At 41.5% G+C, this 14,955-nt stretch overlaps 1 protein-coding gene across 2 annotated transcripts in view; it reads left to right on the top strand.

The window, feature by feature from the left end:
* The window catches only part of LOC122562636 (rasGAP-activating-like protein 1), a 270,514-nt gene that overhangs the window by 93,752 nt on the left and 161,807 nt on the right, over positions 1–14,955 (top strand). For both annotated transcript variants that reach the window (XM_043715652.1, XM_043715650.1), the window contains exon 6: positions 6,922–7,003. In XM_043715652.1, coding sequence (XP_043571587.1) covers positions 6,922–7,003 — 82 coding nt within the window. The remainder of the gene's footprint in view (positions 1–6,921; positions 7,004–14,955) is intronic.

The raw sequence follows: 14,955 nt of genomic DNA, 5'->3' as shown, positions 1-14,955 counted from the left end.
ATTTTCCTGCACATCCAAACACCTCATTTGTCGCATCCGTTTCTCTTGGTGTAGTCTCCTCTACATTAGGAAGACAGAATGCCTACTCACAGAAAGTTTCAGGGAAGATCTCTGGGACACATGCACCAAACAAGCCCCACCATCCTGTGGCCGACCACTTCAACTCCCCCTCCCACTTCCCCAAAGACATGCAAGTCCTGGACCTCCTTCACTGCCAAATCAAAGCCACCCACCAATTGGAGGAAGAATGCCTTATCTTCCACCTTTAGGACCCTTCAACCATGCGGCATCAACATCGAATTCACTAGTTTCCAAATCTCTCCTACCCCCAACTCATCCCAGATCCATCCTTCCAACTCGGCACCTCCCTCTTGAACTGTCCTACCTGTCCATCTTCCTTCCCACCTATCCACTCCAACCTCCCCTCCTACCTATCATAATTACCCCCACCTGCATCCACCTATCGCCCTCCCATCTATCTTCCTGTTGTTGTGGTTCTGTTCGCCGAGCTGGGAATTTGTATTGCAGACGTTTCGTCCCCTGTCTGGGTGACATCCTCAATGCTTGGGAGCCTCCTGTGAAGCGCTTCTGTGTTGTTTCCTCCAGCATTAATAGTGATTTGTATCTGCTGCTTCCGATTGTCAGGAGCTGGTGGGTGGCAAAGTGGCACAGTGTGCCGCCCTGCTGCCTCACAGTGCCAGAGACCCGGGTTCAATTCCCGCCTCAGGCGACTCTCTGTGTGGAGTTTGCACGTTCTCCCTGTGTCTGCGTGGGTTTCCTCTGGGTGCTCCGGTTTTCTCCCACAGTCCAGAAATGTGCAGGTTAGGTGAATTGGCCAAGTTAAATTGCCCGTAGTGTTAGGTGAAGAGGTAAATGTAGGGGAATGGGTCTGGGTGGGTTGCGCTTCGGCGGGTCGGTGTGGACTTTTTGGGCCGAAGGGCCTGTTTCCACACTGTAGGGAATCTAATCTAATCTAACAAGCACCTGAGCTACAAATCTTCTCCCAACTTTGAACATCTATCTTCCCCCCCAGCCCAATCCCACTCCCCTATTTATCCCCTTCCCACTCCACATTCCTGATGAAAGGACTTATGCCTGACACATCAACTCTCCTGCTCTTTGGACACTGCCTGACTTGCTGTGCTTTTCCAGCGCCACCCTTTTCAACTCTGATTCTCCAGCATCTGCAGTCCGGACTTTCTCCTAATGTATTTATATTATGCCAGAAATGGTTGGAAACCTCAGTATTGAGTGTGAATAAGATCTCATAATGTTTAGGATCTAATGTCACTTTGATACAGTTAGGCATGACATTGTTAAGTGCTGGGCTCCTTCTACACAGACACAAAGTAAGAAAAGTGGTCAGAACATAGATTTGAAGTGTGTAGGCAGGGAGGGAATGGGTGACTAGCAGGCAGTCTGAAAAAACAGGCAATGCAGGATTCCCCAAGTCTACCATGCTTGCTCATTGGTATTCCATTTGGAAAGTGATTATGTGTAGCCATAGGGGCTACACATAATCGGGGGGGGTGTAGCCATAGCCAAACCCAAAGCGCTATGGAAAGCACAGGGAAGGAGGACGAAGAATGGAAAAGCAATAATCATAGTCAGGGGTTGAGATAGACTTTCTAGTGGCAGTGAAAATGGCTTCAGGATACTGTGTAGCCAGGGTCAAGGATGTCATGGAGCAGATGCAGGGGTGGGGGTAATCCATCAGAGGTTGTGGTCCACATTGGTACCAACAGCATGGATAGGAAGAGGGATGGGGGCCTGATAGCAGTTTTCAGGTAGTTAGGGTGAAAAGTAGAAATTCAGGAGCAGTGATCTCAGGATTACTCCCAGTGCCTTACTCTAGAGAGTGTAAGAACAAAAGGATCAATCTATTGAATACATGGCTGTGGAACTGATGTAGGAGGGAAGTGATCAGATTTCTGAGAAATTGGGACTGGGTTGGAGGAAGCTGGGACCTGTACATACTGGATAAGTTACCCCTTACTGGGACTGGAAATGATATCCTTGCAGGGAGATTTGCTAATGCTGTTGGGGTGGGTTTAAACTAATTCGTCAGGAAGATGGGAACCTCAAGGTAACCCAAACTGGAAGGAAGTAAAGGTGGGAACAGGAAGTCAAAAAGACACGAGGGAGACTAGAAAACGGGAAACAAAGCTGAGCGTTGTGCATGCTTTAAAAGACCAATGATGTTAAAAATACAAAGTTAATAGCAATTTGCAAACAGCATTCACAACAAGGTAGATGATCTAAAGGCACAAATAGAGATACAGGGCTATGATCTAATTACCATTACCAGAAATATGACTGCATGGTGACCAGAAGTGGGACCTGAATAATCAAGGGCATTTAATGTTTAGGGTGGACAGGTAAGAACAAAATGGAGTTGGAGTTGTGCTGATAATATGAAATTGGACAGGTGCATTATAAGATCGGGTCTCAGACTGGAAGAGGAAGGTATGGAATCTGTTTGGGTGGAACTAAAAAGTAGCAAGTGGCAGCAGACATTGCTTGGAGTTCTTTACGGGCCACAAAATAATAGTGATAGTGAAGGGAAATGACCTTATGCTCTTGTTAGAGAGAGAGAGAGAGAGAGAGAGAGAGAGACAACTGGTGATGAGTTTAACCTAAGAGTCACCATGCCTCAGGCAAGCAGGAATTGAACCCACACTGTTGGCATCACTCAGTTTCTACGTGGGGCATGGTATCAACCAGGAGAAGCATGTCGATTAGGCAACATGGTTAAAATGGATGCCTTCAATCTGCACGTAGACTGAGTAAACCAACTGAGCACTAAAACAGTTCTCTGGAGTGTGTTAGGGATGCTTTGGTGGAGCAGTATGTTGAGCCAACAGAGGACGCCTTATTTTAAATTCAGTATTATATAATCAAAAGGGGCTAATTAACAAGCTTGTTGTAAATAATCTTTTGAGATGAATGACGCGATGATGAAATTTTATATTGTAATTGAGAGCCAAGTTTTTCAGTCTAAAGCAAGAGTGTTAATTTTGAATAAGGGAAATCATGAAGGCATTAACATTAATTGGTTGAGGTGAATTAAAAAGATGCATTAAAAGGCACGGGTAATAGATGGTCTTTAAAGAGCTGTTATGTGAGTTACAGCACCTACATAAACTCCTTCAAGGTGCACAAACTCAAAGATGTCAGTCAACTGTGGATCAAGATGTTCAGTATTCTGTAAGATTAAAAGAAAAGACCTAAACATTTACCAGAATAGCAGTAATTCTGAGGATTGTTAGATTTTTAGAATGCAACAAAGGAAGATCAAAAAACTGAAAAGGAAAGAGAGGATAGAATATGAATTCAATCTAGCAAAGAGCATAAAAGCAGATTGTAATAGCTGCTTTAGGGATGTCAAACAGAAACGTTTGAGTAAAACACATGTCAGTTCATTATATCCACATGGGTACTCTTCTCTCTCGTTTGGAATTGGAAAGGTTTCTTGATTTTGCTTCCAATTTCTACCCCTCCTTCACTTTCACCTGGTCCATTTCTGACTCCTCCCTTCCCTTCCTCGACATTTCTGTTTCTATTTCTGGAGATAGACTGGCCACTAATATCTACTACAAACCCACCAACTCTCAGTTATCAGGACTATACATCCTTCCACCCTGCTTTCTGTTCTCCCAGTTCCTCCGTCACTGTTGCAAATGTTCCGACGGTGCCAACTTCGTCAAGGAAGACTACAAAATGTCCAATTTCTTCCTCAACCTAAGATTCCCCAGTACCATTGTTGACTTGTCCCTCAACTGGGTCCAACTCACCTCTCACACTTCGGCCCTCACCCCCTCTCTTCCGTCCTGCTACAGCAATAGCGTTCCCCTTGTCCTTGGAGAAAGTGAGGACTGCAGATGCTGGAGATCAGAGTCGAGAGTGTGGTGCTGGAAAAGCACAACCCGTCAGGCAGCATCTGAGGAGCAGGAGAATGTTGTTTCAAACATAAGCTGTTCATTAGGAATGAGGCTTGTGGGAGGGGGGTTGGAGATAAATGGGAGGGGGGTGGAGCTGGGGCTGGGGGCAAGGTAGCTGAGAGTGCAATAGATGGATGGAGTTGGGGGTAATGGTGATAGGTGGGAGAGGAGACTGGAGTGGGAAGGAAAATGGACAGGTAGGACAGGTCATGAGGGCGGTGTTGAGTTGGAAGGTTTAATCTGGAATAAGATGGGGGGAGGGGAAATTAGAAATTGGTGAAATCCAAGTTGATCTCATGTGTTTGGAGGGTCCCATGGCAGAAGATGAGGTGTTCTTCCTCCAGGCATTGGATGGTAAGAGTTTGGTGATGGAGGAGGCCCTGGCCCTGGATGTCCTTGGGGGAGTGGGAAGGGAAGTTAAACTGGTCAGCAATGGAGAGGTGGGGTTGGTTGGTGTGGGTGTCCCAGAGATGTTCTTTGAAATGTTTGCAAGTAGGTGTCCTGTCTCTGCAATGTAAAAGAGAACACATCGAGAGCAACAAACACAATAAATGATGTGTGTGGAAGTGCAGGTGAATCTCTGTCGGATGCGGAAGGCTTCTTTGGGGCCTTAGATGGAGATAAGGGGGAGGTGTGGGTGCAGGTTTTGTAATTCTTGTGGTGGCAGAGGAAGGTGCCGGGAGGGGAGGGTGAGTTGGTGGGGGCTGTGGACGTAACAAAGGAGTTGCAGAGGGAATGGTCTTTACGGAATGCAGATAGGGGTGGAGAGAGAAATATATCCCTGGTGGTGGGGTCTGTTTGTAGGTGGTGGAAATGGCGGAGGATGATGCTATGTATCTGGAGGTTGGTGGGGTAGAAGAAGAGGACCAGGGGTGTTCTGTCCTTGTTGCAGTTGGAGGGGTGGAGTTCGAGGGCAGAGGTGCGGGAAGTGGATGAGATGTGCTGGAGGGCATCATCGACCACGTGGGAGAGGAAATTGTGGCCTTGTCCTTACCATTCCATCAGTATCCACATTTAGAAGATCATTAGCTGCCACTTCCGCCACCTCCAGTGAGATGCCACCAACAGACACATATTACCCTCGCCCGCCTTCTGCAGGATACCCTGACCCACTCTTCCTACACCTCCCCCACAGCCCCACGGTACCTTCCCCTTGCAACTGCCGGATGTGTAACAGCTGCCCATTTAGATCCTTCCTCCTCAGTATCCAAGGGCTCAAACATACCTTCCAGGTGAACTAGCACTTTACTGCACTTCTCACAACCTAGTCTACTGCATTGTCTGTTCACAATGCGGCCTTCTGTACACTGGGGATACGAAGCATAGACTGGGTGACGGCTTCACAGAATACCTATGTTCTGCCCGCAAGAATGACCTTAAGCTTCCAGTTGCCTGCCACTTTAACACACCACTCTGTTCCTTGGCCAATAGCTCTGTCTCACGCTTGCTGCTTTGCTCCAGTGAAGCTTAGCACAAGTTGGAAGAACAACATGTCATTTTATGCTTGGGGATCCTGCAGCCCTCCAGACTCAATATCGAGACAATAACTTTTAAGCTTGAACTCTCCCATGTCAAAGCCACCACCCCCAACACCAGATCTTGTTATCTTATAGTCCAGTATTAGACACAACCCATTGTTAGCCACTAACAGTCTCCATTCACCCTCTCAGCCAGATCATTATCCACTCTTTTATCTGTCCAACTGTTCTTCTCTCTCTTTGGGCTTTATCCCAACCTATTGTTTACTCCTTACCCCCTTTTCTCACCCTATCTTCTGACATTTTCCTAACTACCATCGGTTTTGAGGAAGGATCATTGGACACGAAACGTTAATTCTGATTTCTCTCCATAGATGTCACCGGACCTGCTGAGCTTTTCTAGCAATTTCTGTTTTTTGTTCATTCGTTCAGTATCGGCAGATTCAGGAGAATGGGAAATAGAGAAATGGCAGAGAAGCTGAATGATGATTTGTGTCTGTTTTCATTGAGGAAGATACCAGAAATGTACCAGCGCTAGAGATCTTAGCGGCCATAGAGGTTGGGGAATTAAAAGAAATTAGCATCAGTAAGAAGATTATACTAGAGAACTAGAGAAATTAATGGAGCTGAAAGTTAATAAATCCCCAGGAACTGATGGGGTGGGCAGCACGGTGGCACAGTGGTTAACACTGCTGCCTCACAACGCCAGAGACCCGGCCTCAGGCGACTGACTGTGTGGAGTTTGAACATTCTCCCCGTGTCTGCGTGGGTTTCCTCTGGGTGCTCCGGTTTCCTCCCACAGTCCAAAAGATGTGCAGGTCAGGTGAATTGGCCGTGCTAAATTGCCCATAGTGTTAGGTAAGGGGTAAATGTAGGGGTATGGGTGGGTTATGCTTCGGCGGGTCGGTGTGGACTTGTTGGGCCGAAGGGCCTGTTTCCACACTGTAAGTAATCTAATCTAATCTAATCTAATCTAATCTAATCTAATCTAATCATGTGTCCCTTTAACTTTCATCATTTTCAACATACCTTTCCATTGGAGTAAGAAGTTGGGACCACCAATACCTGAGGAAAGACTGTTGTCTCCAGTAACATGCTTAAAGAGCTTTAGCTGGAGGCAGCCAGCATGTGAAGTAGATAGTCCGTGCTTTCCATCTTACGCACAGAGACACCTCTCCCTGAAAAAGTGATTGGCAATCCTTCATGCATTCCCACAAGATAGGAAGAACTCCAAATGGAGTGCCCATTCAGAGCCTTTTGCAGATCAAGGTGAAACTCAATTCACTTTTTGACTAAACTGAGGAGAGGAGGTGGTTGGCCTCATTATGCTCATTGCTGCTGCTCAGATATTCCTGATGGATTTACTTCTATTATCTTATCACTGCTAATTAACTGTGGTGAAGCTGTGTGCTCAGACTGCAATTTAATAACTTACTACTTTGGCTGTGACCTGAGAAAGTATTATGGATCTTTTATTCTTTTATTCTTTATTATCTCCTTAGAGACCTCGCACCAAGAGATATTTCTGGCACATCCGATCCATTTGCAAGACTGGTATTTAACAACAAGACTACAGAAACAGCTGTGAGTTTTTCGTCTTTATATTTTTCTGTTATATTCATTCTTAGAGATGTCACTATCACCAAACAAGTCACAATTAAATAATTTTTAATCTATCTGTTCAGACATGTTATGGCATACCTCCGAGAGAGGTGGGATTCGAACCCAGTCCTTCTGGTCAAGGGTTAAGGACACTATTAACACCAGACCACAAGACCCTAGGAACTGCGTTTATACTTACATAGAAGGCACTCAACATTCAAGAGTTGAATGTAACATTTATCACACCTAAAGTGTGACTATTGGACAAAATGTGTGTGGAGAAATTATGCCATATTTTATCTTAGAATATTGAGTAATATGTTAATAAGAACATCAGAAGGTAAAAGATAGGGAGCGGGTATGGGCCACAGACCTCTTGTATATCCTCCAACATTCAATAAACTCATGACTGATCTTTTAAATCTTGTTGCCACTTTTCTGGCCACTCCCTGAATCATTCAGTTTCCTTTAGCGTCCAAAACAACTATCAATATTAATCCTGAATACAGTCTGTGACTGAAGATTTACCTCCCTCTGGAGCAAGCACTTCAAACGTTTACAATCCTTTATGTGAAGAAATTTTTCCTCATCTCAGTAGATTCCCTCCCTAACAGCACTATGGGTCCACGCACAGTAGATGAAGTGCAATGGTTCAAGATGGCAGCTCACCACCACCTTCTCAAGGGCAACAGGGGCAATAAATCCTGGCCTAGCCAACAGTGTCCACATCCCATGAATGGGTAAAAAATAGTAGATCCCTTATCCTGGGAATTTGTAGCCTTCTCAGAAGATTTGTTTCAGTGAGATTACTCCTCATTCTTCTAAATTCCAGGGAGAGTAGATCCATTTTACTCAACCTCTCTTCAGAGGGCAGCCCTCTGATCCCAGGAATTATTTTAAAAAATTAATAAATTGACTTCTCCTTCATAAAACCATGTTGACTCTGCCAAATCATGTTATAGTCTTCTGGGTACCCGTTAGCCTCCTTAATGATGGATTCCAGCATTTTCTGCTGGTTGATGCTAACCCACTTGACCTGTAGTTCTCTATATTCTTCCTATTTCCTTTCTTAAATAGCAGTCTTACTGTTATGAGTATGTGATATGATAGTTTTGAGAACAAAAACACAGTTCTCTTTATGTCTCAGTGGATTTAGCCCAAGATCTACTCAAACCAGAAAGTCACATTTTAACTGGCACTTGTTCAGTTAATACTAAATTAACCAGTTAACCACTTCAACTGGATTAGGGTTGGAAATGTTGATGAGACTTCTTTCATCTTATTGTTATTCGCTGACCCCTATTGCAAATGTATGAGCATTGTTTTGTTTGTGTACATGAGTATGTTTGTGTTTATAGTCATCATGTAGAAACAGGTAATAGCTTGACTGTGTTGACATTTATGATAGCTTGTTAACATCTGGTATATCATTCAGGTGAATAATGTTCATCTGAATGAGATCCAGCAAAATGCTGAGGAGTTCTTGTGTTGCAGTGGTAATGTTCCGACCTCTGGCTGAGAGGTTCCGTGTTCAAGTCCCACCTGCACCAGAGGTGTATATTATAACCTTTGAACAGATTCATTAAAATTATCACCAGCAACATGACTAGTGCCTGTAAAATTACATCCCAGCAAATGGTCAAAACGTTAGAGGGTAATAAATGCTGGTGAGGAAAATGTAAAACCAGCATGTTTAGTAACGTACCACTTTAAGTTGGATTGAAGATATTGAAAACACAGCACATTATCCAATACTTGTTCTTACTTACTAAGAGGTGTTTCTCTTTCCAAAGACGTTTTGCTACTGCTATAATTCTCTAAATAGGGTCTGAAAAAAACAAGTATGAAAAATATTGCCTTAAAAATGCACGGAGGCTTCACTGACGATTTGACTCTTATCCAAATTATGGAACAACTGAGGGAGAAACTGCTTCAATAATCTGCGGCCTAAGATGCTGGATTGTAAACCTTAGAAATTTCAGATGAGTCATAAAGTGAAAACTTAAGCTATTTCTGTAACAAATTATTAATGCTTAATATTTTGAGAGTTGTCAGATCACTAGCTGTGGGAGTGTGAAGCAAATGGAAATGAGTTAATGTCCCTGTAACAAAATAAATTATGGAAAAAATGATATGTTGATTAACATTAAGACAATCTGCAAGTTGGATGCCTGCATTTGTATAAACTATTAACTCTGATTCGTTTATGGCCATTTGTTTCAGAATATTCTATTGGATGAGATCATTCAAAAAGTAATTTTCTAGCCCATAGACTGTTGGCTAAACACACTGTGTTTAACAAATAAAATTGCAACCGAGTTTAGATTATCTGGTTTACTTTCCTTTTACTTTCCTTTACAAGTTATAATTCATTAAAACTTGCTGACTAACATACAAAAAAAAACCTAAAAGTATTATTGCTTAACTATCAAGCCATTCCCCTGAAATAGTCTGACAAAACATAATGGGCCAAATCTTGCTGGAGAAATTATGACACATAATCCACTGCCAAGTAATTAAAGTGCAACTCTGCCAGAAAATTCAGGTGGTTAAAAGGTATACTGAGTATTGTGAATCTTCAGAACTTGCTGGTTGAATTATGTAACTCCATCTTTTGTTTTGCAAAAGCAGCATCTTGTCCTTAGGCTCCGTGTGATTTCTAAGAGCTTGGTGGATTTGCATATTAATTTTCCATTGAACTTGTCACAGAAAGTTAAGTCTGCTAATTAACTGTACCTTAAGACCATGTGATAATTGTTAATGCTATGTTAATCAACCTTTTGAACCCAGAAATCAAACATTTTAAACCACTTGTTCCTTTCTTTTCCTTACTGATTTGCAAAGCCAAATACTATTTTAATCACTTCACAAAATTTGATCCTGATTCTGATGGTAAACATCAACAATCTTAAAATTGCAAAATCAGGAACAAAGCAATCAGTGCTTGTTGTTGGTAAAGGTATTTGCTATGAAATTACTAGAAACTTGGAACTCTGGGAGCAGCTGAAGGTTACAACAAATTTTAAACTTGCAATGAGAGAACTTTGATGTAAACATTAATTTACTCAACTACTTTATATAACAGTGTTATATAAAAAGTGTGGCGCTGAAAAAGCACAGCAGGTCAGCCAGCAACCTACTGTGCTTTTCCAGTGCCATACTTTTTAACTTTGCTTGCCAGCATCTGCAGTCCTCAATTTCTCCTACTTTATATAACAGTTATTCAACTGTACATGGTGCCAATCATTTCTGATTTGGAAGTCTATCATTTTTGCTTCACTGTCAGTGTATCAAACTCCTAGAATTCCTCTCCTTACATCATTGTAGCTATACCTTCACCACATGGACTGGTTTTGGTTCAAGAACGCAGCTCATCATCACCTTTGCAAGAACAATTAGTGATCGGCAATAAATGTTGACCTAATAAGTAGCATTGTTCTCCTTGAACATTTTGCATAGTTAATATCACTCAGTTTATCAGCATCAGTTGACCCAAATCACATTTTAATTTTGCTTCTCTAATAAATTTGACCATGTTGTTTGGCATTAGAATGATATTTACTATGAATGGAGGCTTGTTCAGATAAGGAAAGAAAACTTTGTCAGTAATAACAAGTTTAATTGCTAAATGTAATTGTGAGAAATTAGACAGTTGTAGAATCTAATGTTCAGAACTCAGACTTGATGCAGACAATAATAATTCAATTCTGAAGTATGCTACTTCACAAGAACACCTACTTCTTTACTCTGAGTGTGATGTAGAAGCAGCCGTCTGTTATGTTTTGCATGCAAACAAAAGCTGCTTTGATTTACCACATTTGACTCCTGTTTTAGTATCATAACAAAATTTGACTTTGCTGATGGAAATGTTAGCTTGGTTTGTATTTACTGTAAATGTGTTTGATTCCAAAAATTCCTTTTTTATGCTTCCCATTCAAATTGAAGTATAATCTGAACCTCATTGGCATTGTGTGATTAGCTTTAAAGCTGAAAATGTGTTGCTGGAAAAGCGCAGCAGGTCAGGCAGCATCCAGGGAACAGGAGAATCGACGTTTCGGGCATAAGCCCTTCTTCAGGAAAGATTAGCTTTAAAGACTTGCGTTTGGCAACAGATATCACATGATCAGCCAATAACAGAATTATAAGAACCCTTCTCCTGTTACCACTAAACAGCTACTTTAATATTACTTTTACCAACTGTTTAGTTCCAAATTAATCTTTAAAACCTTCACGTTTGAATTTTCACTGTAGAATTATTTGTATAAAAATGCATTATTTTGGTAATTCCTCTAATTTAGTATTTCATAAGATCATAAGTTCATAAGATACAGGAGCAAAATTAGGCCATTCAGCCCTTCAAATCTGATTTGCCATTCAGTCATGGCTGATATGTTCCTCACCCCCATTTTCCTGTCTTCTTCCCGAATCCCTTCAACCTATTACCAATTAAATGTCTGAGTAACTCCTCTTTTATTTTCCTCATTGTCCCAGCATTCACCGCTCTTAGGGGTAATGAATTCCATAAATTCACAACCTGTAGTTTCTCCTCAACTCTGTTTTAAACTTGCTACCCCTTATTCTAAGACCATGACCACTCATTCTAGAATTCCCCACAACAGGAAGAATCCACTCCATGTCTATTTAATCCACACCTTTTATCATCTTGAATGCCTCAATTTGATCTCCCCTCTATCTTCTAAATTCCAGAGAGTACAGGCCGAAACTGTTCAATCTCTCTTCATACAACAAACCCCTCATCTATCTAGTGAACTTCCTCTGAACTACCTCCAATGCCACTACATCTTTCCTCAAATAAGGGGACCAAAACTGTGCACAATACTCCAGGTGTGGTCTCACCAATGCCTTGTTGCAACAATACTTCATTAATTTAAATTCTATTCCTTTAGTTATAAAAACAATTCCACTTGCTTTCTTTATTATCTGCTGTGCCAGCATGCTAGTTTTCTGTGACTCAGATCCCTCTGCACCAGCACATCCTGAAGTCTCTGCCCATTTAGATAACAGGTCACCTTCCCATTTTTTTCAGCAAAATGCATGACCTCGCACTTACCCACATTAAACTCCATCTGCCACATTTTGGCCACTCTCCCAACCTATCTATATCCACTTGTAAGGTTCTGATTTCCTCGTTGCAATTTACCATCCCACCTATTTTTGTGTTGTCCACAAATTTGGCTTTAGAGACTTCTATCCCTGTATCCAAGTTAATGGAGATTGTAAAAAGCTGGGGTTCAAGGACCAAACCCTATACATTAATCTTTATACTTAGAAGAGCCTTCCCAAATTTGTTATTGCAATTCAGAAACTCAATATTAGAACGTGGGACAGTACAGCACATGAACAGGCCATTCAGCCAATCACATCTGTGCTGACCATGAAGCCATTTTAAACTAATTCTATCTGTCTGCACAAGGTCCCCATATCCATCTATTCCCTGCCTGTATGGTGTGATCTGTCAGAATAGTATGCAAAAAAACATTTTTCACTTGGTGCATGTGACAACAATAAATCATCAATCAATCAATTTATTGGACTGCTGTTTATCCAGACAAATAAGCAGTTTTCCATCACACTCCTGATTTTTGCCTTGTTGCTGGTGGACACATTTTGGGAAATCAGGAGTTGAGTCACTTGCTCACCCTCAGGTCTTGTAGTTATTTATGTAGCTGTTAATTCTGTGGTCAGTTATGACTCTCGGAATATTGATAGAAGGAGATTTGATGATGGTAATGCCATTGAATGTCAAAGGGAGATATTAGTCTTGCTGCTTCAGTGTCTGAGGAGTTACAAGGAGAACTGAAAATTGCTAACTGAGAAATTAACAGTGAATGCTCCTACTTTTGGTCTTACATGGCGAGAAGGCCATTTTGAAGCAGCTGAAGATGGCTGAATGCAGGCTACTACCTGAGGAACTCTGGCAACTCTCTCTTGTGACTGAGGTGATTAACCTCCAAAAAGCACAAACATCTTCCTTTATACTTATTATGATTCGAGTGAATAAAGAGTTTTTCAACTGATTTCCATTGACTTCAATTTTGACAGGGTTCCTTGGTGCCACATTTTGTCAACTGCTGGATTGATATCAAGAGCAATCACTCTCAGTATCACCAATGGCATTGTTTGGACCTAGGTTGTAGTAAGGTCTAGAGCACATAACCCAAACTGAGCCTTGATGAGCAGGTCATTATTAGGTGTTGCCTGACAGTATTGTTGACAACATTTTCCAGGAGTTTGCATATAATCAAGAGTAGATTATTGGGGTGATAACTGGTTGGATGCATTTTTTTTGGTAGATAGGAGAATACAGTGGAAATATTCCTAATTTTCAAGTATTTGTCAGTGTTGTATCTGTACTGGAACAGCTTGGCTAGATTTATGGCACTTCTGGAACTCAACTTCTCAGATGTACGGATGGGATGTTGTCAGTGTCCCTAGCTTTTGCATATGTATTTAAGTTAGATTTTACCTTAAGTGGTTCTCTCACCAATACCAAGGCCTAGTCTGGTCGACAGATCCTTCAGAACTTGACCAACAGTGGCTCTACTGATATACATTGAAGTCCGTTTCCAGAATACACACGGTGCTTATTGTACATGGTGCGCAATATGGAGGAGTGCAAACTCATCCGATGAATGTTTGACCTAATGTAAGAAGACTTTCATGTTGGTGATTCATGCAGCCGCTCACTCACAACTGTATACAGCACCCAAGTGCCATCAATTCTGGTAGACCAGTCCTGACAATAAGACAGAATGTACCCAGGAATGGTGATACAAGAGTTCTGGACATTGGTAGACAGATATAAGTCTGAGTATGAACATATTAGGTTATTACTTGACTGGACTGTGATACTTGTGATTTTACAGCAACCCCAGAATGGTGATGAAAAGACTTTGCAGAGCGAGGTGTGTCTTTTTCATCTCAAAATCCCCTACTTACGGTATTGCTGAGCATTCCATCTGTTTTTATTCTTGTTGTATATTTTGTAGTGGTCCTGATACCTGTTCAACTGAATGGTTTTAGGCAATTTAAGAGGGCAGTTCTGAGTCAACTGCCTTGCTATGAGTCTGACCATATGGGGTTATATCAACCTGGGAGTTTCATGGTCATCATCACTGGCATTCAATTTTCATTGCAGAAAGTTATTTGGTTAACCATCTGCTGTAGACAATGATGATAAGATGGAGATAAAAAGAATTGAGAAGGGGCAATGTGCATGTTAATTGTAAAATAAAATGCATTTGAAAGGGATCCGGAGATTGGTCTCTGTTTTGATTGGCATTAGTCCAGTTCAATAACTTGTACAACACTGGAGAGACTCATAACAGAGCTGTCACTATCAGTCTGTCCACATGGTATTGTATTCATAATACAGTGATGTCCAGATGCATTATACTCCAATTGTAACACGTTCCCTAATTGTTTATTGAGTATGATGACTAGGGCAGGCTTATTGAAAGGGTTATATGGTCTGTGACTTCGGGGGTCCTAGCAAAATGTGGACCCCTTGGTAAACTTACCATAATGGATAAAAGCTGTATATAACAGCTGGATAGGATTATATATTTCTGTCACTTCTGACTCTGGTGCCTGCTCGGCATTTTTTAAAAACTAATTTTTTTGTAGCAGTTCTGATACAAATGCATAATTTCCTAGGCAGTTTAAGAGCACAGTACAAGTTCAACACATTACTGTGGATCTGGAGACAAATATAGACAAGACAGGGTAAGAAGGACAGGTATCATTCTCAAAAGGGCACTTGTAAAAGGCTTTTTAAACCATCCAAAAGCTTCATTGTCACTATTATGATTTTTTAAAAATCTCTTTATTTCCTCTTAGATAAGACTAAACCTATTATTATAATACAACTTCTGCATTAACTATATACCATTTTCCTTACAGAATTCATTTCT

Source organism: Chiloscyllium plagiosum, chromosome 25 (genome assembly GCF_004010195.1).
Source record: "Chiloscyllium plagiosum isolate BGI_BamShark_2017 chromosome 25, ASM401019v2, whole genome shotgun sequence".
NCBI lineage: Eukaryota > Metazoa > Chordata > Chondrichthyes > Orectolobiformes > Hemiscylliidae > Chiloscyllium > Chiloscyllium plagiosum.
Note: the sequence above shows the minus strand (reverse complement) of the source record. Positions and strands in the feature narration are given on the sequence as shown.